The sequence below is a fragment of the Cricetulus griseus genome, chromosome 2, assembly GCF_003668045.3.
Source record: "Cricetulus griseus strain 17A/GY chromosome 2, alternate assembly CriGri-PICRH-1.0, whole genome shotgun sequence".
In the NCBI taxonomy this organism is placed as follows: domain Eukaryota; kingdom Metazoa; phylum Chordata; class Mammalia; order Rodentia; family Cricetidae; genus Cricetulus; species Cricetulus griseus.
The window spans coordinates 455563901-455589426 of record NC_048595.1 but is presented as its reverse complement, the minus strand read 5'-3'; the positions used below and the strand labels follow the sequence as shown (position 1 = coordinate 455589426).

General features: G+C 47.5%; 1 protein-coding gene and 1 long non-coding RNA gene across 5 annotated transcripts in view; one reads left to right on the top strand and one right to left on the bottom strand.

Annotated features, from left to right (window-relative positions):
• Positions 1–25526, top strand: part of Ptprm (protein tyrosine phosphatase receptor type M) — a 677957-nt gene that overhangs the window by 648598 nt on the left and 3833 nt on the right. For all 4 annotated transcript variants that reach the window (XM_027397791.2, XM_027397790.2, XM_027397789.2 and 1 more), the window contains 8 exons: positions 3535–3689; positions 4140–4275; positions 6004–6153; positions 7050–7223; positions 8145–8276; positions 10604–10729; positions 12582–12745; positions 19331–19466. In XM_027397791.2, the coding sequence (XP_027253592.1) occupies positions 3535–3689; positions 4140–4275; positions 6004–6153; positions 7050–7223; positions 8145–8276; positions 10604–10729; positions 12582–12745; positions 19331–19466 (1173 nt within the window). The remainder of the gene's footprint in view (positions 1–3534; positions 3690–4139; positions 4276–6003; positions 6154–7049; positions 7224–8144; positions 8277–10603; positions 10730–12581; positions 12746–19330; positions 19467–25526) is intronic.
• Positions 7661–25526, bottom strand: part of LOC103159579 — a 34083-nt gene continuing 16217 nt past the window's right edge. The window contains exon 3 of the long non-coding RNA XR_003481678.2: positions 7661–8357. This is a non-coding gene — a long non-coding RNA (uncharacterized LOC103159579). The remainder of the gene's footprint in view (positions 8358–25526) is intronic.

Genomic DNA, 25526 nt, shown 5'->3' with positions numbered 1-25526 from the left:
ATTAGAGATGCCACTCTGGAGCTGAAATTGAACAAAGGAAAATCTCATTCCCCCATCCCTTGGAGGACATAAGCATTCACTGCCAAAGCTGTCCTGGTTTGGGATGCCTGCCATCAGATTAGGACCGGCACTGGCCAAATCACTGTGCATAATTCCAGGGGAGTGAGCTAAGGGTTGGAAGGGGCACGGTGGCCTGACTGTCTCCCGATGGGGTCTTTGAAGCTGGCCAAATGTTATTGTTTTTCAGTGGTGAGGAAATTTGGTTTTTAACTGCTAGCACCATTATTCTGGGATCCGGGAGCCTGCGTGGTTCATTTGCACTGTATGCTTGCTTCTTTCCTTTTCAAACTCTAGCAAACAGTGGGATTCTAACAGAAAATAGAGCTTGGGCATTGGGTGCGTCATTATATGAAAGATACATTAACACACTAACAGCAAATAGCCAATGGGCCTTATTTTAAACTACGGGCTCACATCTCCTACCCTGTCCCAGCCCATAATAATAAGCAGTTTATTCTTCGTGCACTAAACATTTGCGAACTATTCATAGAGAATCTGGTAAGGCCCGGGCATGCTCATCTGTAAGATGTAATAAAACCAAAACAAAGTCCAGATGTGGGGAACCAGTAGAGCCAGTGGATCCCAGGTTTACTTGTAGCCTTGGTTTTAAAAGTAGTTTTTGTTTTTCAAACAGCCTTTGGGGTTAGGAGATGGCTCGCTGGGTAAGGGGGCTTGCTGTGAAAACAGGATGACCTGAGTTCAGTTCCCTGCATCCACATCCAAGTGTGTGCCTCTCACCTCAGTGCTGAGAGAACAGAGACAGGCAGGTTCTGGGAGCTCACTGGCCGTCCAAAGAAACTGAACCATGGAGGTTCAGGGTCAGTGAGAAACCCTGTCTCAAAGAGGAAGATGGAGAGAGAGGAACAGTCGAGGAAAATACCTCTGTGTGTGTGTGTGTGTGTGTGTGTGTGTGTGTGTCTGTGTGTGTCTGTCTGTGTGTGTCTGTCTGTCTGTGTGTGTCTGTCTGTCTGTGTGTGTCTGTGTGTCTGTGTGTGTGTCTGTGTGTGTGTGTCTGTGTGTGTGTGTGTCTCTCTGTGTGTGTGTGTCTGTGTGTGTGTGTCTGTGTGTGTGTCTGTCTGTGTCTCTGTGTCTGTGTGTGTGTCTGTGTGTATGTGTGTGTGTCTGTGTGTGTGTGTGTCTGTGTGTGTGTCTGTGTGTGTCTCTGTGTCTGTGTGTGTGTCTGTGTGTATGTGTGTGTATCTGTGTGTGTGTGTCTGTGTGTGTGTGTGTGTCTCTGTGTCTGTGTGTGTGTCTCTGTGTCTGTGTGTGTGTCTGTGTGTGTGTGTGTCTGTGTGTGTGTCTGTGTGTGTGTGTGTCTCTGTGTGTGTGTCTGTGTGTGTGTGTCTGTGTGTGTGTGTCTCTGTGTCTGTGTGTGTGTGTGTGTGTGTCTCTGTGTGTGTCTCTGTGTGTGTGTCTGTGTGTGTGTGTCTCTGTGTGTGTCTCTGTGTCTGTGTGTGTGTCTGTGTGTGTGTGTGTCTGTGTGTGTGTGTGTCTCTGTGTGTGTGTCTGTGTGTGTGTGTGTCTGTGTGTGTGTGTGTCTGTGTGTCTCTGTGTGTGTGCATGCGCATGTGTCTGTGTGTGCTCGAGCATGTGTGCGTGTCTGTGGGCACTCGTGCAGGAGCAGCTGCACATAGATGCACAGACATTATACCACATGACGACTTACAGTGGTCCTTAGCTCTGCTTCCAGGAGATCCAGTGCCCTGTTCTGACCTCTGTGTGCACCAGACACGCATGCACTCATGCATTCGGGCACAACACTCTTACACATAAAAACAAATCTTTGTAAAATAAAGAAGAGCAAATTGAAAGCCAAAATAAGCACGATGTCTCCCCCATCAAACCCCATCCCCTCCCCCGCCCCCTGCAGTCGGTTCTTAGGGGTCAGGCAGTGCCCCTCTTCACCCTGCTGGTCAAGCAGAGGGTTACAGTCGGAGCACTTCTTGACCCTGACTGCTCTCGGACACACCTGCTTCCTCAGGGGAAATGGCCAGGAGACAGGGCGAGGCACCTCCCTGCTTCTGCAGCTCTGGCACCTTAACTTGAAGTATTTATAGTCAAAGAACGGCTGCTGTTTGAATGGAGGGCTACACATTCGCTCCAAATAGAGAGAGAAACCTGCCTGATCCACATACGGAACAGATATGCTGGTCTGTCTGGAAAGGGATTCTCGTTTCTAAGCCCTGACGGTGTGGGCACTCCATTTGGGTACCTGGAGCCCGGACAGGGGTCTCAACATTCCAGCAGTGGCTGGAGAACAGCTTTCCACATGGTCTGCTTTGTAAGAAAGGACGTTTGAAGAACCGAAAAGACCCATTCATCTCCAGGCATTGTGTACAGACTAGCATGTCCCCATGTCCCCAAACATCACCTCCTCTCTCATACCTGTCAACAGCTCAGTGTCATCAGCCTTCCAAATTGGGTGTTACAAATGACCTTCCTCCCCAGGGGTCAAATGGCCTCCCTGCCCAGGGATCAAATGGCCTTCCTCCCCAGGGGTCAAATGGCCTCCCTGCCCAGGGGTCAAATGGCCTTCCTCCCGAGGGGTCAAATGGCCTTCCTCCCCAGGGGTCAAATGGCCTTCCTCCCCAGGGGTCAAATGGCCTTCCTGCCCAGGGGTCAAATGGCCTTCCTGCCCAGGGGTCAAATGGTCTTCCTCCCCAGGGGTCAATGGCCTTCCTCCCCAGGGGTCAAATGGCCTTCCTGCCCAGGGGTCAAATGGGCTTCCTGCCCAGGGGTCAAATGGCCTTCCTGCCCAGGGGTCAAATGGCCTTCCTCCCCAGGGATCAAATGGCCTTCCTCCCCAGGGGTCAAATGGCCTTCCTGCCCAGGGGTCAAATGGGCTTCCTGCCCAGGGGTCAAATGGCCTTCCTGCCCAGGGGTCAAATGGCCTTCCTGCCCAGGGGTCAATGGCCTTCCTCCCCAGGGGTCAAATGGCCTTCCTGCCCAGGGATCAAATGGCCTTCCTCCCCAGGGGTCAAATGGCCTTCCTCCCCAGGGGTCAAATGGCCTTCCTGCCCAGGGGTCAAATGGTCTTCCTCCCCAGGGGTCAATGGCCTTCCTCCCCAGGGGTCAAATGGCCTTCCTGCCCAGGGGTCAAATGGCCTTCCTGCCCAGGGGTCAAATGGCCTTCCTCCCCAGGGGTCAAATGGCCTTCCTGCCCAGGGGTCAAATGGCCTCCCTGCCCAGGGGTCAAATGGCCTTCCTCCCCAGGGGTCAAATGGCCTTCCTGCCCAGGGGTCAAATGGCCTCCCTGCCCAGGGGTCAAATGGCCTTCCTGCCCAGGGGTCAAATGGCCTTCCTGCCCAGGGGTCAAATGGCCTTCCTGCCCAGGGGTCAAATGGCCTTCCTGCCCAGGGATCTGTGGTTTCCAGCCCTGGGCTTGCATAGGGATGATTCATGTTCCTTCTTACTCTTGTTTATCATTTCTCTTCCTCTGTTTTCCTTCCCGTTGTGGCTGACCTTGGACTACAGAGAGGCATTCATGAAATCCGGGAGATCAGACAGTTTCACTTCACTGGCTGGCCGGATCACGGGGTCCCCTACCACGCCACTGGTCTGCTTGGATTTGTCCGGCAGGTGAAATCCAAGAGCCCACCTAATGCAGGTCCACTGGTGGTGCACTGCAGGTAAGCAGGGCTCCTGGTGCCTCCTCATGGGTGTGCCATGGACCAGGTATCTCATGGGCGTGCCATGGACCAGTTATGGGTGCAGGGTTCCCGAGAACGAGGAAAATGTTCTGGTTTATCTAGAACTGGATAAAGTTGATGGTTGTGCAGCATTTGAAATGTGCCTAATTACTAAAACACACACCTTTTGGTGGCTAACGGTTTTAAGAAGTAACAGTGCCAGGCATTGGTGGCGCACGCCTTTAATCCCAGCACTCGGGAGGCAGAGGCAGGAGGATCTCTGTGAGTTCAAGGCCAGCCTGGTCTCCAGAGCGAGTGCCAGGATAGGCTCCAAAGCTACAGAGAAACCCTGTCTCGAAAAAAACAAAGAAAAAAAAAGTAGTAGTAGCAGCAGCAGCAGCATGGTGGCGGTCCTTTCCCTGTGCTGACAGGACCCCTCTTTCCGCGCAGCGCTGGTGCAGGCAGGACCGGCTGCTTCATAGTCATTGATATCATGCTGGACATGGCAGAGAGGGAAGGCGTGGTGGACATCTACAACTGTGTCAGAGAGCTTCGGTCCAGGAGAGTCAACATGGTGCAGACGGAGGTACAGCAGCTGCCCTTTATCCCCCGGCTTAGTCCCCACTGTCCATCCTGTATGCCCACCTCCCTGGGCAAAAGAAGGCTGCCAACTCTCTACCAAATGCCCTAGGAGAAAAGCCCTGTGCCTGCCAACTCCTGATTCTCCCTGTCCTGCCCTCTCCCTCCCTCCTCCCTCTCTCCCTCCTCCCCCCTCCCTCCTTCCCTCCCCTGCCTCCTCCCTTCTTCCATCCTTCTTTTTGTCTGTTCTTTCAAAAACAAACAAGAAACTTTTCAAATTACTGTGGTGCCAGGAGTTTTCCGGGTACCGGAATCCATAGCCATCAACCTAAATTCACAGTTGTCAGTGCCAAGGGACCCAAAAGAGCCTCTACATTAAGCATCCAAGGTTCCCGCACTGCTGGTGTTCAGCCTGCCTTGTAAACTAGCTGAGAAGCAGAGCAGGACAGCTCCTGAGAATAGCTAGGGATCTGCCAGGTGGCTGCAGGGCGATCCGCTCTGTGCATTTTATTCTCCTTCAGACATTAGAAGAATACCAGCCCCCAGCCCTAAAAAGTTCTCCCTGTCCCTGGCATCCTGGGACTTTGCCCAATTTGTACCAATTAGTAAGTAACTCTTACAGTTGAAACACAAGGTCTATGGAGAAGTTAACATTTCTAAAATGTACATCCTGGACCTAGGACTTAGGGCCCCTGGAGGATCACTCCTGAAGCAAAATGAAGGATAAATGAGTATCCCTTATGTTCAGGTTATACACGAAGGTTTACACACATCTTGGGAATTTTTAACAAGTATTAGAATTCCAGGAGGCCAAAGTGCTGCCTTCTCTCTCTTTCCTTTAGACTGGGGCATACTTTAAAATATAAGGGTAATCATTTTTATATTTAGCATGCCTCAGCGGCTGATCAAGCATTGGAATACCCCCCTTCTCACTTCATCTTCTCTTTCGAAACATTACTTATAGAAATTAATGATAGAAGAAAGTCTTTAGCATTTCATACAATTGAAGACCAATAATAAAGATGGTGAAAATTAATTCTAGAAAAAGTCTCTGCCAAGTCATAATTAGACAAATCATTTTTACACTTGTGTATCGATGTGGTGATGGGGGTCAAATCCAGGGGCTTGCTCTGGATATATGAGGCAAGTGCTCTGTCGCAGAGCGACAGCCCCAGTTCTAGAGAGCCCATCTTTTAACTGCAGACTTTTAGACGTGTAAAGGAGCTGTGTTCTGGATTTATTAGGGCTTTGATAATTATGAGAACCATTAATAAATGGTTCAGAATATGTCATTCTTAACAGTCTTAACCGTCTTCAGAGCAAAGTCAGGTTTCCCTGGACCATTTTTTATATTGTGAACTTGATTGGGAAATTCTTCCAACATCGGCCAAATTATGCTCGGTCCTCATCTGAGATACTGAGTTCTGAATCCCGGGGATCAGAATTGGAGAGGAGTTTCAGCCAGTGTCCCACCTGCTCTCATCGGTCTATGTAATGTTCTTTATAAAGCTGTCCTTGGTCAAGTGGCACTCCACTGTCGAAAACAGGGCTATGGTACAGGACAACCCCGTGTCTTGGCACCAGGTCCTTTGTGATGCTTGTTTCTCTGTTGTGAATGTGTTGCCCTGTCATCATGAGGAAACAGGGCTGACAACGCACTAAGCACCTTCCTTCTCTAGTTCTCTGGGTCTATCCTGAGTCGTCCATCACTAACTAAGGCGGTCTGCTTTTTCAGGAACAGTATGTATTCATCCATGACGCCATCCTGGAAGCCTGTCTTTGTGGAGACACCTCCATCCCTGCCTCCCAAATCAGGTCTCTGTATTATGACATGAACAAATTGGACCCACAGACAAACTCAAGCCAAATTAAAGAAGAATTCCGGGTAAGTGGGGATCCAGGCAGGAGGGACTGACTGGTGGGCTGTGGTGGTCCTCTTTAAGAAGACTCTCAAAGTGAGCTCTTAGGCCCTCAAACCAACACAGGACTTCTTGATTTCAGGACTAGTGGCGTTGGGGGCTGGATGACTTTACTATGGTGCTGTCTGATAGGGTATCTAACCGTTGCCCTAGGCTCTACTTTCTAAGTATCTGTAGCAGCACCAGGCGAAACACCCCCAAGGGCAGAATTACTTGGCTTCAAGTCATTAGTCTAGAAGAGCCATTTGCATTTCAAGTAGCCACCAACTGGTTCCAAGATCTAGGATACCTGGTTCGTAGTCCATGGGTGCAGTCTGTCCATGGAAATGGCCCTTAAGGATACTCCATGTGCCTAGGTCTTCATTCAGGTAAAAGGTTTGTCTAAATGTACCTAACTCCAGGCCAATGCTCTCCCAACTTCTTGCCTCCCAGACTTTCAGTTACCATGCACTAGTGAGGGTGGATGGTGCTGTAAGCTATGGATCTGCCCAGCCCTTTGCCTCTGTCTCCTCTGGCTGATGGGCATTGTATACAGGCAAAACCCAAGGAGGGGATGATAGATGGAGCTGGTAGAATTCAGGGCGTGGGGCAATCCCACCGTGCAGTCAGCTGAGCATGAGACAAAGCTGCCCTCCACCTCACACACCCTTTAAAGGAATCAGTTTGCCCACAGAGCCTTCTTGAAACTTCCTCGGGAGTTTCTCAGCTGTGTGCTTTTCTCAGTTGGCACGTTATAACTGCACCCGTTCATGGGGTTCCAATGCATATATTCATACTATGAAGTCAAATGGGAGCAGGAAATGGGCCACCTGTGGTCACCTGACTGGAACTGGAGGTCCCACCTCTCCCGTTTATCCTACAGACTCTCAACATGGTGACGCCCACCCTGCGAGTGGAGGACTGTAGCATCGCACTCCTGCCCCGGAACCACGAGAAAAACCGCTGCATGGACATCCTTCCCCCGGACCGCTGCCTGCCCTTCCTCATCACCATCGATGGAGAGAGCAGCAACTACGTCAACGCAGCCCTGATGGACGTGAGTCGCCTTGGGCCACGGCGGGAAGGAAGCAGAAACGGCGGACGGAGCCCCAGGAACACTGGGGATGCTTATCTTATTTATATGCCCCTTTGGCCTTTTAAGAGGCCCGCTTTTCTTTCCAACAACAACAAAAGTAGATCTAGCTCTCCATTGTGAGGGTTTGTGTGAGGCAGAGGTTCCGGCTCACACACCACCTGTCCAACGCACTCCGAAATGAAGCCCACCAAAGCTACAGCTACGCTGTCAGGCTTTTCGCCTAATGGCCAGAGAGCCAGAGCAGAGGGGTTGCGGTGACTGACAGCATTGTTTAGTTCCCCTGCTCCCAAATTCAGGCAGCAATTAACATGGGAAAGAAACACAACTCATTGCCTCCTGCCAGTCTGTTTACTTCTTGCTATTCAGCTGACAAGAGAGTAAATGGCTATTTTCAGGGCTAATGTGTAAGTTTTAATTCTGTTGGTGTGATACCATGACGGGGGCTTAAGCTCCTTTAAAGCCTCTGGAGCAGACAAAAGCTCCTGCATCTTTTACAGCAGAGATAAGCAACACTGTCTCCCAAATAAATGACAAGCAAACAAATTTTGGAAAAAACAGAATTACTTTCTTGTACTTAGTTTTTAAAGTCAACTGATGAAACTTTCTCCACTAAAATTATTAATGTGGAGAGCCAATATTGCCTGTCAGAAACATAACAAAAACGGTAAGAAATGATTATGGAAGTTCCAATGGTATTAAGGTGAGAATGTTTCATAATAATTTCACAGAAAAGCTTACATTCAGTCCATTTTGGCATTGACAATGGCGATAGAATTCAACAGTCACTAAATACGTTCCTTGTTTTGTGCCAACCATCTCCATGTGCACAAAATGACTCTGCTGCACTGAGTGTGTCTGCATCTTTCTTGTTTCTGTACGCAGAGCTATAAACAGCCTTCAGCGTTCATTGTCACCCAGCATCCTTTGCCAAACACTGTCAAAGACTTCTGGCGACTGGTCTTGGATTATCACTGCACGTCGGTAGTTATGCTCAATGATGTGGATCCTGCCCAGGTGAGCCCAGGTCACAGGGTCCGGTCTGGGTGTGCTTTGTCTGAATGAGATGGGCAAGCCCCACAGCCAGTGATTGGAGACCTATGAAAGATACGGAAATACAAGGGTGACAAGTGAGAAATATATAAGACAGAAGAAAGCCGGTGAAAACCAAGTAGACAGACAGACTGCAGGTAAAGACAGGGGAGGCAGAAAGGCAGAAACAAATAAATAAAATTCCCATTGGTGAGCTTCAAGGACACAGACAGACCAGTCCAAGCTGAACTGGAAAACACACGCTGCAGAGCAAAAGAGAGAGCAAGCCAACCAGTGGAGCCAGGAGCAGGCCTTGGTCTCCTGCTTGGGCAATTCTGCTTCTAGGAACCACTCATCTGGTGCCTGCAAGAGGGGGCATTGGGATGGAAGGACAGCGGAGGCAGGCTAGCAGGCTTAAAGGAGGGCATTGCACTTTGTCAAGTCTTTGTAAAGATAGCAAAAGAAACAAAACTGGCACTGGGTGTAAGCCCAGAACATTCTGTGGGGCCTCTCACAGAGACATCAGGGAGGTGCAAAGGGCGGCAGAATCTTCTTGGGGGGAGCGGTCAGGAGAAGGTTGGCACCAAGCCCCTTTGGGAGCAGAATCTACTCTCCTCACAGATGTTACCGCCATGACAGAGGCATTAGGGAAACTTTGAGTGTGGTGTGTATTAAGCATAAACTTGTTTGGGAATTAATTAATTTCCTTTCCAGTATGGAAATTTTATTTTCAAATAGGGCAGGAGTGCTGGCGGGGGCTCCTGCAGTGTTTCAGCATCTAAACAGGACAAGATGTTTCTTTCCCAAAATACATTCTGTTGCCGTTAATGCAGCTAGAGTTCTGTTGACGACACTGCACTGCACGCTTAAGGCTCTCACCCAAAAGCTGGCTGGTGAAATAATGATGACAGTCCTTGTTCTTCTCCTCTCCTTTTGGCTTAGCTTGAGTGTTTAGAATTCTCCCTTCTCTCTGCTCTCAGAACAGATTGTCACTGTTTACGAAAGCCAGCCCAATTCAATAGAACCAAGAACTGTCACTCTAACATCGAGGCAGCAGTTTTTAGATTTCACGAATTAAACAGCTGCTAAGGAGTCCAGGATGTGTTCCATGTGTAGAGTTGTTGGTTTGCCTTGTCCCTAATGTGAAGGAGGTATAGATGGGTCACCTGTCAGTCAGCAATGCCAGTGGGATCTCTGAACACAGCATCTGAATGCTGAAGCCACACTCTAAACCCAAACTGTCTGGACTCCACCCAAGCCTTGGCTGACTGGCAGTCAGAGAGACAAAAAGACTCCCGTTCTATTCAGCAGACAGAGCTGATTTCTGGGGGGTGAGGGGGTGCTCCTGGGACTCTGTCTTTTAGCAAATGCTAAACTGAGCGTTGGAACTTAGAGGCCTTGCAAAACTGCCATGAGACTACTTTAAGTATTTATCGGGCTAGTTCATGGATGTGTTATGCACCATTTAAGCCATTTTCTACATGATTTCCTTGGGCAGAATGTAGGACACAGTGTGCCAAGAGCTAGATGCCAGTCTGGGCCATTCATATTTCTGTGGTGTAAATGACAAGCATTTACACCAGGCGCTTGAACTTTGAAAATAAGCAGAGAGCAAGGCCAGCCCTGCCCACAGAGAAATGGGCAGAACCATTCAGATGTGTTTGCTATGGCTTTTATTACCATCTCAGCTTCCTATCATCATGCCTATTAATCTTAACAGTGGGCACCCTTGGGTACCAAAACGGAAATAAGCATCTGCATGCTATAGTTTGACAAGGTAGTTTAATAGCTCGTCACCAGGAAGTGCTGATGAGGAAGAAAAAAAATCCCCCTGAAAGCATTATTTAAAAATAAATTAATTAGTTTCTAAATCCAACAGACCTAGCTAATATAAAGAATAGTCTTGGTTACCCTATGTTCTCTTTTAATCTATCATGGATTAAAGATTTATCATGGATCAAGAGGGAGAAAAGACAGGCTGCTCTTTCAGTCGATTCACTGTTAACTGAGAATTTACCTTGCAATCTTTGCAACATGTGACAAGACATTTTAGACCATTTCAAAAGTAAAAGTCATCAAGAAAGAATATTCAACCCCGCACGGTTGCCAGCTCTGAATCGTATCCCCTGGCTAACATGCTTTCTGAGAAAACAGCCAGAGATGAGGAGAAGTGTAGTTGAGGACACAGCTACCATGAAAACTCCTGGTGTCTGGGCCTTTTAGGAAGAAAAAGAACTGAAGCATAAAGAATTAGGTTGATGCTGACCTCATCCAGTAACTACACTTGTTTTTTCTGTTTTGTTTGGGTTCAGTTGTGTCCACAGTACTGGCCAGAAAATGGAGTGCACAGACATGGCCCCATCCAGGTGGAATTTGTGTCTGCGGATTTAGAGGAAGACATCATCAGTAGGATCTTCAGGATTTACAATGCCTCCAGAGTAAGAGCAGGGCCCACGGTGCTTGAACTGGGATTTCATTATTGTTATGCCTACACTCTATCAGGCTCTGTTCTAGGGGATTGCAGTGTCTCCATCAACAAAACAGATCCTTGGCCCTACACACGAATGGGAAGGTTGCTAAAGAGAGAGTTATTAATATATTAAGGCTCAGTAAGAAAAACATGGACCACTGGGGCAAATACTACTTGAATCCAGCAAGGGGAGTGGGGAGAGGCTAGTCTGGAGCAGATAGGGGTTTGCAGATGGAGAATCGGGGCCAGGGGATTCTTGCTGAAGGTGGGCCAGAGAGAGCGGGCATCACTAGGGCATGGTGGAGGCTGAAGAAGCCAATCAGATATGGAGTGGTCAACTTACTGGAGGGGAGGATGCTTGCTAAACTGACATAATGTGGGTTGCAAAAACTGGGGAGTTTTACAAAGAACCGAAAAGATGGGTCCCCAGCAGAGTCCTGACTAAACCAAGATTCTTTATCGAAAGACAGCAAATAATAGGCACAACAGATAGAATTATGGTGAGCTAGAAAGTGATACATTTTAAAGGAACAAAAAGTGTGAGGTCATGCCCCACGGGGGTCACCAACCCTCCTTTTCAATAGGCATTCCATGTGAGCAGACAGTACAGAAAGCAGGGGTAGCTATGGCCTCTCTAGGAAGCAATGGCCACACAGAGGCTCTGTGGTGGAGCTGGAGAGCAGCCTAGCACACTCTTGCTTCAAAGCAAATGAAAAGCCATTGAGCCATTACAGGGTTCTTCAGAAGAACTTGCTCCACCAAGCGATCACATCTGCAATTGAACACGCTGGTTCTGCCTTGGGATCACTCAATAAATAGAAGGACCAGGTGACACTTGGAGAGAGTAGGCAGTAGAGAGATTGCTAGATCCCGAAGCTGGAGCATCAGGGTCCCAGAGAGTCAAGGTGACTCTCAAGATTTGGATCCTAAGAAGGAAGCCGTGTGATTGTCATTAACTGGAATTGCTTTGCCTGTGGGAAAAACAGATGGTTTGGGGTAAAGAGCTGAATGAGGTTCAATTTGGGACACAGTAGGCTTGGGATGACTGAGCCCTGTGGTTGGTTTTTGAGTACATGAGGTTGACATTTGGGACAGAGATCTAAATGGTGACTGACTTGTGATACCTGAAGCCATGAAACTGAGATCAGGGAAGAAAACAGCCCCAAAATGGAGCCTAGAGCCCTCTGTCAGCCACAGGTCTGGGAAGAGGGGAGACTGAGGCAGAGGAGGAGAAACGGCTGACAAGGAAAACATACTGAGAGACCCACCTATGTCGGCTTTGGCCCAGTGCCAAGAGGGTCCCTTCCAAAGCTGAAGCCAGCAATACACAATTTGAATTCTGCAATCCTGTTTAATTAAATGTAATGATTAATTAACTATTGACAGCACAGCGAAAGCCTCACTGTTAAGCAAAGCCATTTTATACAGAAAACAGGGTAGAAGCTACAGCGCATCGAACTCACAAACATTTCTAGGTTATAATTTATCCCCTTACCTTTAATTTACTTGTAATTAAAGTGAAGCCGTTTTCCCATATAACGCACAGCATGCTCAGTCCTGTTGTTATTTTTCTCTTGGCTTTTTACAAAGTGTAAGCACCCCACTCCGCTCTTGTTTATCTCTGGCCTGTCATTCAAAACACCTGGTCTTTATTGTCACCAGAGTTTAAAGTCATAACTCTCCAGGCCTGCCTGAATAACACCTTTCTCTGATGGGAAGATCAAGGTGGTGGGGGGAACAGGGCCGGAATCCAGTGAGGTAAGCCATGCTGTTTCCTCCACTCCCTGACTGGCTCTACACTCCTTCCCTGACCTCTACAGCCGCAGGATGGTCATCGCATGGTTCAGCAGTTCCAGTTCCTGGGATGGCCGATGTACAGGGACACACCCGTGTCCAAGCGCTCCTTCCTGAAGCTCATCCGCCAAGTGGACAAGTGGCAGGAGGACTACAATGGCGGTGAAGGCCGCACAGTTGTGCACTGCTTGTAAGTAGTCCACAGAGTTTTTCTCTCAGAGGGCCAGGCCCTGCCCACCCACTCCGCTCACCTTCCTCCTGCTATAACACGGAAAGACAGAAGAAACAAGTGGCTCTGGGTCAGAGGGGTGGGTGAGCAGCACTCTTACTGAACGCTCGGTTGGCTTTTCTAGAAACACAAGTGTGCTCCTAGTACACAGCTGCGTACTTGGGGGTCTTAGCCTGCCGTCTGTTTCTCTAACAAGATATAGGAGATGGAGAGGTTTATAAACCAGAGTTTGATTTAGTTCACCATTTGGGAAGCTGATAAATGCAAGAGTCCAGTCCTGGCATCTGATGAGGGTCATAACAGAGGAGGGCATCACCTGGCAAGACCAAACAAGTGTGCTAGCATAGGTCACTCCCTTCTTTATAACGCCACCAATGAGAACCTTCACCTGGTCCAGAGAACCTCCCACAGGCCTCAATTTCCAGTGTCATTGATGTCTTTGGAGATTAAGCTCCCAGCACAGTAACTTGAAAAGCACACTCAAACTACAGGTGGTCTGTTACAAGGTAGAAGTATTTTTTGGTCACATAACTAAGACCAACCCCTACCCTAGAGGAGAAGAAAACACGGGGATGGCTTCAGAGGCAACTCTTGGCTGGTTGTTAAACTGTTGGTAACTTGAAGTCATCCATACTAGAAGAAAGCAGCCAATAGCATAATCAAGGATCCCTCCCAGACAGCCAAAGCTGGGTCATTTTGGTTGTAATAACTGAGTGTTCTACTGGATACCATAAGGGAACTTTCTTTAAAAAAAAAAAAAAAAAAAAAAAAAAAAAAAAAAAAAAAAAAAAAATTCGCCCATCCCTGTCGAAGGAGATGTTTTCTAAAAATGAGCATATGGGTAGGATTTGATTAGAGTCTGACATAGTTTGGTCTGGAATATCCCATGAAGGCTCCCATGGTAAGGACTTGGTCTTAGTGTGAACCATGAGGAAGCACCATGGGCCTCCTGGGAGGTCTTTAGGCCATTGGAGACATACCCCCAAATGAAATTAGGGTACTCTGGGATCTTCCTTCTTGTCTCTCTCTGGCTGTGAGGTAACAGCCTTCCTTTGCCACGTACCCTCCCCCAGTGGAGTGCTGCTTCCCCATAGCCCCAAAGCCATGGGGCTAGCCAGTCATGGAGTGGGACTCCACAACTGTGAGCCAAACTAGCCCTCATCTCCATCTGAGCTGTTTATCCCAGCATTTGGTACAGGGACTGAAAATTGACAAGCACAGAGCCAGTGTCCTCTGAAGGGTGGCATCTAGGTCAACAGTTATAGCAGGTGCTAAAATGTAAAAAGTCCTTGGCCAGATACTCTCTGTGTGTTGGCAATCATTTGGGGAGCCTCAGTAAGAATCACCCCCAGCCCACACTGACTCCGATGAAGCCCCAATCTCGGCATGGAACCCCTGGATGATTGCCACGTGCTGTCGATGCTCAGAGCCACTGAGGAGAAAAAGCCTTTCTTCCTGGAGCACTTCCACTTGCACGTCCTCATTGGCAGCGATGTGCTGCTAATCTTCCAGCTGGAATTGGCTCAATGGAGCCAGCGATTAAAAGGCACACAGCCGAGCAAGATGCTTAGAGGGTTTGTGGGAGTTCAAAGTAGGAGCATATGTTGTCATAAACATCATTAGAAGCGCATGACACCATCACTCCCAAATGAAGGACCATGAACATGTCCTCTGAGCAGAGCACCCCAAGTTTCAGTGGCAACTGGGTGAGGGTCTGGGTTACTCCAGGCTCCCTGCCCTTACCTCTTGTGGTGGAACCCCAAATTCTTCTCAGACCTTCTTCATGCTTGAAAAGAGTCTTAGGAACCTACTCCAACCTTCCCTCCATCTTTAGCTCCCCTATGCTATCTTACAGAGAGCAGTGTTCTCTCCTCCACTCCTGCCCCTAGACTCCGTGCTTGAGAAGTGTCTATTCCATCCCCGTATTATTTCTCAAATAAGATGAGAAGTTTATCATACTGAGCTCATCAAATCACAGCTTTGTTTTTTCCAGCCAAGGCAGCAATCTTCCAGTAACTTGTCAAAATGAAAGAGAGAGGCACCCACTGTATGTTCTTTAGGCCTTTTAGGAAATACAGAGTTGGGCTTGTGGGGGGTGGTGAATGCATGCACAAATCTACAAGAAGGATAATATTGTAGACATCCTTGGAATAGGCACTGTTCAAAAGGAACGCCCATAAGTGTTGCCGTGGCAAAACAGAAAGTCTACAACATCATTAAGCCTTCTGTATGCATCATTTTGTAAGAAAGTAAGTTAAGGCAGAACCCTTGTCCACAGAGGTGTGTACTGAGCACAACAAGCACACTAGGAGTAAAGATGGCTTCCTGAAATGAAGGAAGGAAAAGCAGAAAAAAAGGAAGGCAGAGAGAGAAGCAGCTGGGGTCCAGCCTGCCACCCCAGAGAAGCCCAACTAGCACTAACAGGAAGGAACCTGAGCTGCTGGAGCCCACTGCACATAAATTCATAGCCCTAAACTGCCTAAAATAATCCCAGCAGGAAAGTTGACATTTTAATTGGCTGGTATTAGATCTGGTAGATATTGTTTTGTTTGTGTGGGGTTGTTTTTGTTTTGCTTTGTCACCCTGGAGATGGGATCCAGAGCCTTGAGGATGCTAGACAAGTGCTCTGGTACCAAGCTAGAGTTCCAGAGCAGTTGGTCTTATTTCCAATGCTAACAGTGCTTTTCAATTAGCCCTCCTGAATCTGGACAGCCTGCATCGTGTCTGGAAGCATAACTTGTTTTGGCCCTGTACCACTAACTTTCTACCATGATCCAATCCTTAAGCCCTATGGAATAGGTCGCTGCTGGAGATGGTTGAAAGGGAAGGGTTTGAAAGAAAGATACAAAGCCTATTAAATCTCTACACGTTATAGGCAGCAGTGGCCCTCGAAGTACCATTCCGTGCGGTGTCTCTAACAGCGGGCTGTTTGGCTGTCACAGACAGTGGTGGGCATCTGTTGTTCCTCCCCTGCCTGTCCATCATCCCTTTCCTATCTTCTCTGAGGGCACCCCTCAAGCTCCCTCTCAGTCCCATAAATCCTATGGCACTGCCTCTTGCTAATGTGTGATACTCAGACCTGTAGAGAAGGTTTGAGTTTCTTTTTTAAGATTTAAAAACTTTTAAGATTTGTTTCTTTTTATCCTACAAGAAAGTTCAAACTGGTATCTTCCAACATTGGTCAGGAAAAAAAATGCTTTGGTAACTGTTTAACAGTCCTCGGTGAGGTATTCGGCATGGTGCAGCGCCACCTGTTGGCTGAGGGCAGAGCACACCTGCCTGAGCACTATCCAGATGCTGAGGGAAGAGGATGCAGACAGAATTCTCTTCCTTATAAACTCCTTGCTGTTTTTAACGCAAGAATGTGTCCTCACTCTGAAACTGTGGATGCGGGCAGTGGTCATGAGCAGCTGGTGAAGCCTGAGGTCAAGGACAGTGGAACACCCTGGAGAGAAGAGAGCACAAGGCAAAGCCACGCCCCTGTGACTCCTGACTGAGGCACTGGGGAAATTGGATACATCAGCCTGTCTCCTCACAAGTGAACAGAGATCCTTCCAGATGAAATCACCCCCAAATGTTGAAAGCAGACAGCAGAGCTTACAAGAACACATCAGAGAAACTCCTCATGAGCAGGAGATTAGCAAAAACTAATGTAGAGAGGACGCAGGATACTGGCCACTGACGAAGCATGGTGATACATCGAATTTCATTAAAATGAGACACTCTGTTTACAGATGTGAATCCATAAGGAGGAAAAAGCACGATAGGGTTGTGGGGGAGGGTCCTGAATACATACATCTGGCCAAGGTCCAGGAGCCAGAATGTCTACAAACATGGGAAACCCTTAGGACAAGACATCTAGCCCTTCAGTGTCTAATAGGCAAAAATTTTGACAGGCGTCACACTTCAGAAAAGAAAGTGTGGCATGTTGCTCCATGGTGGAACCTTTGTCTGGCATGTGCAAAGCCCTGAGTTTGATTCCCAGCACTGGAGAGGAGAAAAAACTATCTAAAAGGTGATAATCAACATTATTAGTTTGGTTTTAACATTTAGGAAAATACTCATTAAAACCACTACAGGACCCCAGAATGACTGAATTTTTAAACACAGGGAACTATGATTCCAAGGACTGGTGACAGTGTGAGGAAGCCAGCCTTAGGGCTGACCAAGAGGCTGTATGTGGCTCTAATGGAGCTAACGTGGTGTGTACATTTGCAAAACTTAACTCCAATATCTCCTTACCATTCTTGGGCTTCATTGTAGCCATGTTATCCTTTATCTAAAGGGAGGGTTTATGGTGTTACAAGAGACTGAGTGAGCTGACATTGCTGTCATCATTGACACTAATCAATCTTAATAGCAAAACAAGGGACAAGCAGATATGACTTATGCTTGCTTATTAGGGAAAACATATTTTTATGAATGGAAACATCGAATCGACTGTTCCTCCATCCAAGGTCCTTTACAAGCACTACTTCCAGCCACAATTTACAGGATACAAGCGTCAAAGACAATATATTAAATCATATTGGAGGGGTGAAACAAATGACAAAGTCTAGAACATGGGATTCTATAAGACAAGCAGCCCTTTCCTTCCACAAACTCTTGGGGACAAAAAGGACACCTGCTGAGTACTGTAAATTTCTAAAACACCAACCAAAGGCAATATGTGCACACAGCTTAGATATAGGTTTTTTTTAAGTCAGAAGAAGAAAAAATCTAGGAAATTGAAGCACCGCTTAGATACTCGTTATTAAACCAGTGATGTTAGGTCACTGTGATGTTTCACTGGATCAAGGGGCTTGCTGTGCAAGCCTTCCAAACTGAACTCAACCCCAGAACTCACATAAAGATGGAAGGAGCGGATCCACTCCACAGAGCTGCCCTCTGACCACCACATACATGCCATGCCATGCCACTCCTTCAAAAAAAAGTTGTTTATTTCAGTGTGATAGCAGTATCGTGTTTAAGAGTAAAAGTTGTTTACCTCCTTATAAAAGAAGCTAATGCAAGGGAAGTACAAGAAGAACATTCTAGAAAATACAGATATGCTCCAAAAAGGGCAAGAGTATGCCATCGGAACATGGGACCAACCTGATGGGACGCTTCATGGCTAGAGCTGGAATAATTTAAGGCAAAGATAACTACTGATAGATTTTAAGCACATTCAATGAAATGTTCAGTGTCTGCCTAGGTTGATATGGATAATTAAAAACAAATGCATTTTCAAATGGTGGGAGAGGTAGCGATTTCTTATGGCAGAATGTTGATCAAGGGATGAAATTATAAGGTCAACACTGAATAAATAAGACGGTCACAATAAATTGCTGAAAACGAGATCCACCATCATGTATGGAAGTCGGTGGTGGCTAAGGAGAGTCGGGATATTTGCAGAGTCCCAAAGTATCTCACCCCAGGGTACTATGTCTTAACTACAAAGAGAAAAATAGTAATAACTTGACAATGGAAGTGCTCACCAGCTCCCTCCTGTGGACAAGAGGAATATCCCTGGGCCTAAGACATGAAGACATGAGTCCTATAGAGGAGTTACAGCTTCCTCTTGGTTTCTTCCTCAAGGCCAATCCCTCATCTCCAGTGACAAAGAAACACTAAAGGAACCCATGTGAAAGGCCGTTCCACTGTGGGACACATGCCCAGGGACATGACATGGGTCTTTTCTGAGCCGCCTCTTCCACATTCTCAAAGCAGCCACCTCGGGGTCGTTGGAAGTAGCCATAGACAAACTGATAAAAGCTGAAAAACAGGCAAACCGTCCCACACTGGAGAAGGTTAAAGAGAGATGAGCTGGTGACTAAGTGCAAGAGTAGATCCTGGACCACAAAAGGGACCTTAACAGAGAGACTGACTGAGCGCTCCAGTTGAGCCGTGGTGCAGTAGAGCCACTCCCTGATTTTGATCATGTGTGGTGGTTATGTAAAATGTACTTCAGGTTGGGCGAGGGAAGTCTCTGTGCTGTGTCTGCAATGCTCCCATATATTTAAACTTACTTTAAAGATTCTTAAAGACACTTCGTGTTTGGGAAATAGAGAAATTCCAGTCCCTTTTTCAAAAGCCGGGTATGTACTTGTACATAACCCCACTTATCCTTAGTTTTCCTGGCATATTTCAGATGAGATGTGTCTATTCATTGAAATTTTTCCACACTGGGCCCTTTGTATAAAAATCAGTAAGGCAGCAGGGCAGTGACGGCACACACCTTTAATCCCAGCATTCTGGAGGCAGAGGCAGGAGGATCTCTGTGAGTCTGAGGCCAGCCTGGTCTACAGAGTGAGTGCCAGAACAGCCAGGACTACACACAGAAACCCTGTCTCAGAAAAAAAAAATCAATAAGGTACCATAACAGAAATCATTGTCCAGCAGGGATAAAGCTAGAACTGAACTGTGGGCCACATGCTAAGCCAATCTGTTCCCATTGCACCTTCATTTGACCTTTCTCCCAGATTTAGACCATTGTCTCCAAAGGTTGTGTATGAGAAGTGCTGTAATAGCCAACACTGCCCAACCATCTCATCTCTTCTCCAACAGGAATGGAGGGGGCCGTAGCGGCGCGTTCTGTGCCATCAGCATTGTCTGTGAGATGCTCCGACACCAGAGAACTGTGGATGTCTTTCATGCTGTCAAGACACTGAGGAACAACAAGCCCAACATGGTGGACCTCCTGGTAGGATTCTGTCCTGCCCCCTAGGGTGTCTGGACTTCTCACCAGCCCCCACATGGCCATGCTCCATCAGACAGGACACTCTTTTCCTAACATGGTTTACCAGGGGAGTTTCCTCCCTTTGTGTTTTGTAGAGTAGACTTCCTCGGCTTGGTTGAAATGTAGAAAGAGTTGAGACTTACAAGTGAGCATTCTTATTAATTTCCCTTCCTGGCAGTGCCTTCTACGTGGCTAAATAATCATAGTACAAGAAATGGCAGATTTTCAAATTATAGATTTTATAAATAGCTTAATCGCTTAATATTTATCAAAGCTGCGAATTGTTTGACATACAGAATATTGCATTTAATTATGGTGGCCATATCTGAGAAGAGGATCAAAGGGAGCTGAGAAACAAAGGACTAGGTGCAGCTATTTTCTTAGAGGACTTCACAAAAATCCCTTCATTTTTTTTTTAATGTGGAGCTGTTAAAATGCCAGCATGGTGAGTCAAGACTAGCAGTAAAGCTTCACAGAAGCAGCGTCTTTCTCTTGGGTTCTGTACATCTCTGTGAGTGATCTAAAGGGAACCAGTGGGCCCATGCAGGGCCTGGAGAGTGACTCTGGCCAAAGAAGAGGGAGGAAAAGTTGAGATACACCATGTTCTGAGGCCTACAGTTCTGCAGGAGTGCCGTTAAAGTCCAGAATGCAAAAAGGGGGCCAAGAATTGAACTCAACTTGAGATAGTAGCCACCTCATGAGCTACGTGAGGTATTACTGCAACAGTACCCAGGGTGAGGGAATAATAGCACAACCTCTGACAGCCAGCTCCCGAGGCATAGCTAAGTCCTTCTCAGTACAGGCCACTCTCCAGTGACATCTGCTGCCCCTAGACACTGGCTTGTGCTTATATTCCACACCTAGGAAGCATGGCATTATCCAGGAACTCTAAGGGAAGGGCTCCTTGGCTGAGTGCCTCCCCTCAAGCCTGAGGGCCATTACATCAACTCTGCCAAGCAGAATCCTGTTTCCCCAAACATTTGCCTCTTCTTTCCTCCCCTATAGGAAAACCAAAGAATGCAAATAGAGTCTCAACTGTGCTGTTAACTCAAACTAGATGACCTCAAACACCCAGGTTTTGCAGTGCTAGTATCATTGAGTTTTATCTTTAGCAATCAGGGGTAGTGCTAGCTTTTAGGGGGCAGGGGTGCCCCAACATGAAAATACCTGTGAATGTGTTTGGGGCGTTGCAAATTAGAGAGGCAATTGAGCTTGTAGCTGTGTACTGGGCATGATGAAGCCTTTGTGGCCCCTGGGACACGGTCACATCCACGTGTTAGTGAGACTAGCAGTCCTATTACCGTGACATTTAGCATGTGCCAGACATGGCTCCTGTTGTCATTCAAATGCTAATAGACTCCATGCACATGGGCTATAAGGCATGCTTGTGTGCACAATTCCCTAGAGCCAGCTAAGGATTGTCACATGAGTGGTAGGTCTTCACCCTTCTGGACTGAGAGGAGAGCAGCCCCTAGTCACCGTTACCCTAAGTTGGGGACAGGGAAGGAAAGTACAGATTCAGACTTAACCTCAGGGATAGATGAAGCTCCCAGGCTTCAGTTAGCACTTGGGCAGAGGCATCAAGGATTTAAAAAAAAAAAATGCCAGTTCCCTCACTGAGCCTGAATTAAACAGAGAGTTTGAAGTATCCTGTCCAGGCCCTCCCTGTAATGGCTCCACCGAGACCGTCATCGCTCTGGAGCTTTTATGGTCAGACGCAACCAGGCTTTTTTTCAAGTCAGTGGTTCAGATTACAGACCAGGGTGATTCTTCATGAAATGAATGGAGGCTCAGGTGGCTGGCCAGAGGAAGCCTGCACTGCAGACAGTAATCTCTATTCCTATTCTATAATGACATTGGAGTTTGGGTTATTATAAAGGAATGTCTTCTTAAAAAATTAATTTCATTGGCTTACAGTAACTCAGCATGTTTATGGGGTGCAGTGTGACATTTCAATACAGGTGTGAAATGTATAATGATCAGGGCACAGTAACTAGTGTATCTGTTGCTTCGGGCATTTTTTTTTTCATTCTTTGTGTTGGGAACCTTCCAAATCCTCTCTGCCAGCTGTTTGGAAACATTTAACTCATTGTTGTCAACCACGGTTCCCCACTGTGCAGTACAGCTTTGGGAGTGGTTCCTTCCAGACTGTGTCCTGTACAGTTGTGGAAGATTCTATGGCAAATACAGGGTCCCTGGAAGCCCATCATGCTGAAGGTCAGCCCCATCTTCTGAGAAGGTCAGTGACAAAGAAATGAAGGGAAGTTTCGAGATTTCCAAAGAAAGCCATCTGCCAATCTGTCACAGTGACTGTTAGCAAGATAATAGCTGGTGACCAGAGGAAAAAAAAATGTCACAATGATCTTTTTTGTCTGGTTTTGAAGCTTCTGGGCCTGAGTAAGAGGCTCTTGTATTCGGGTTTTTGTTTTGGTTTTTTTTTTCCCCTCCATGAAGCACCATATCTTTCTATTTTAAAATTCAGAAATGTTGGCTGAAGGAATTAATTAGCTCTGGTCAGCATGATAAAGTCTGGTATGGCTGTTCCATGTGTAGCAGGCTATCTGAGAGAAAACAATTGAGGCCAGTCATTGAGACGGATACTGAATGTGTGAGCTGCATCTCTGAAGAATGAGTATGTCCCAGAAGGCTCGGGGCATGTTTCTGAGCTAATCAGCCTGGCACTCTCCGGGATAGCTAGAGTATCCTAGACATCTCTTTCCTCACATTCTCAGTTTGGGGGTTTAGGAGAAAGAATGATTTCTAGGAATAAAATTAGAATACAAAGGCTACAGAGATGGTTCAGTGACTGAGAGCACTCGTGGCACAAGCGTGAAGCTTGAGTTAGGTCCCAGCGTCTATAACACACGCAGGGTCTCAGAAGTGCCTGTAACCCCTGCACTGTATGAGACAGAGACAGGAGAATCTCTGCGGCTTGCTAGCTTCCAGCCTAGCCAAAAGAGCACACATTCAGGGAGAGACAGGCACTGTGTTCAAGGAATAAGGGAGAGAAAGAAAGAGGAGATCTGACATGCTGGCCTCTGTGTGCACATGCATGTGGGCACACACAATAAAAATAGTAATTTAGAATATAAGGTTAGAACATTTTTCTATTCTGACCCCATTCAGCCTGGCTTCTAAGTTAACCATCTGCTTAAGTTGCCCTGTCACCATCCCTAGGTTCTGGGTCCCCAGAACGAACCAAGGACAACTCTGCCTGTCTGGAATTGGAGACAGTGGCCTTGAAGCTGCCGGAGCTGCAGGAAAACAGTGGCTTCCCTCAGCATTGCCCTCCTTGCTGGGCTCTGCCTCAACCAGCAGCCTCTGGGAATAGTACTGTCTGCCCGCCCAGAGCCTTAACCAGAAGTCAGTGGCTGGGCCTCTGACTCCCTAAGTGTCCTGTCTGTGGCAAAGCTGCCCTTTCAGGAAAATACACACTCTGCTCGTGAGCTGTATGTCCCCTGGAGCTTTATACCTCTTGAAATCCGGGTGAGATTGGTCAGATCCCTATACAAAATGGAAGTACGGCTGAGGGGATAATTTCTATTGTTGATATCAGGCAGAGAACAGCCAGAGGCATCTGGAAGAGTCCAGAGCAGAGAGAGCAAGTAGTAGACTGAACATGGCCAGCAGACTGAACAGGGCCATGGTGGGGAGCAGGAGGGGGAGGGCCATGACAGAGAGACAAGAAGGCAAAGAATCTAGAAGGCACATGGCTGAAACGGCGGGGTTATACAGGAATGAGAGGCCGTGGGAAGGGAGGGCCATGAGCTAGAGTTTAGGGTAGGAGGGGTAAAAACAGCTGACAGCAGAGCCTGCCAGCATGGGACTCTGTGACAGGTACTTGCTGAGAAAGCCTAGATGCCAGCATGTGCTTTGCTCTGCTAATAGGCTCCACAGTTAGCCATCTGTGTGTGGGGGCCGGGGGGGGGGGGTTGTTCTTTTGGACCTGACAATCCCCACCCAAATAGAGGCCCCTGGGCCTTCTCACGGTTTCCACAAGGGGCCAGGCTTGGTCGTCATCGACACCTGCAACTGCACCGTGAAAGCCCACCTCCAAAAGCCATGCCTTGCTCTGCAACCACTTGTGAGTTTTGGGCACCAGCCACATGCTAGGGACAGTTCAGTGAGCATCGGTGCCCTTCATCTTTAACATGGGGCAGAGGAGCAAGCCTGTTGGGGTAGGCAAATGGGTACAAAATGTCCTCAATAGGTAACATTATAAAGGCCAAAAGGAAAGTCGTGCTTGTTGAGGGCTAGAAAGGGGAAGGAAAGGTTGCCGCCTGGCACAGGGTTGGAGATACGCTGGAATTTACCTTGTGCTCCACTCTGTAAATATTGAAACCCATTGAACCGTGTCAAAATGACAGCTAAATTTAATCTAGGAGTATAGCTAGGCAATGCCCATCCTGTAAAACAGAGTTAGCAGGCAGGAAAGTAGAGCCCACGGGGCAGCTTAGGGTGGGTACCAGACTCGCCCTTCAAGTTAGCTCCAGAAAACTGAGCCCTGACTCGGTGTGGCCATTTCCAAGTTCAGTGTGATGGGTAGTCAGATGGTTTCCAAAGCTGGACGACAAGGTCTCAGTCCCTGTCTATTGAGTAGCTGTGAGGATTGACAGTCTCCCTAGTACAGAGAGGATGGTCACCAATGTGACCTGCCGTGAACCAGCCATCTCCAGCTTCCTAGCAGGAAGATTTTTCCAGCAGGAAGATTTTTCCAACTATAAGTGTCCCATAGCCATTATGAAATGTGTCTGAATTTCAGACACGTTACCTCAGGGAGGGAGGTTTGCTTCAGGTAAGCTGAACAGACTATTCTCTTTTGAGTCTTGAGCACTTGACATGCGATGTTTGATGTGCCACCCAGACTGACTGTGCGCCACCCCCCCACCCCACCCCACTCCCCACAGCTCCTCCAGCACAGGCAATGTGTGCTGACAAAGGCACAGTGCCAGCCTTCACGGGATGCCTCAGAACTGCCCTCAGGAGCGCTGAGCTTGTGACTCCCGTGCTCAGCCAGCCACCTGCTAGGACTTTTAAAGAATGACCTCAGCTTTGGGTTCCATTTTAGAAGTCACTTCTCTCTCTTCACAGGGGCCACAGCCAGTCAGAATAAGAGTCTTGAGAGGAATAGCAAATGGCTGTGGTGGGGATGGGACCCTGCTGAACCTCTGCTGAAGACTAAGCACTGCATACCTGAGCCAGCAGCTGTGGTCTGAGTTGGGAAAACTCAGGACCAAGGCATGCATACACACACACACACACACACACTTTCTCAGAAGCATTGGGATAGCTCATGTGGCTTAATTATACCATTCAGAAGCAGGGGAGCTGTGGGAGGAAGCTGCAGAGGACAGGGCTGTACCTGGTGATCAAGTGTAATCAGTTTCCAATGTAGGAAGATTTGAGGCATTTTCCCAGGTGCGTGGAGGAGGGGACATGGCAATTTGTGGCCTTTCTTTGCCTTCCCCTTGTTTTTATGACTCAGAAACCGGTCATCACAGAATCTATGGGGATTGGCAGCTTTCTCAGGATGGATGAGATGGGAGAAGGGAAACTCATTTTAAAAATTATAGTCATGCCTGAGACAGGGCAGCTCTGGGGACCACTGGGCCACAGCACCTTAGCATAGAAACCTAAAATCCCTCAGGAGTCCCCACACCTTTTGTTGTGACCTGAGGCCAGCAGCCAAGAGTCCCTACTAACCGTGTTTGAATATATAAAGGGACCGTTTGCGTAGTCACTGAAACTAATTGCACAGTTAGATCTGAAAAGAATCATTTTTTATGCAATGAGGGATTACATTTCCATAAGAAAAAAAAATCACCAGGATTCACAGAAACTGGAGAGATGATTGGAGCACTTGGTGGCCAATTTGTCAGCATGGCAGTCCGACAAAACGGCCTCTTAGAATTCTGAAATTCAAATTGCTCCTTTTAAACATTCTGGAAATAAAATCATCCAGTGCTAAAATAATCAATCATAGACTAGGAACCAGAAATAGGACTTTGTGGAGGGTGACAGCGT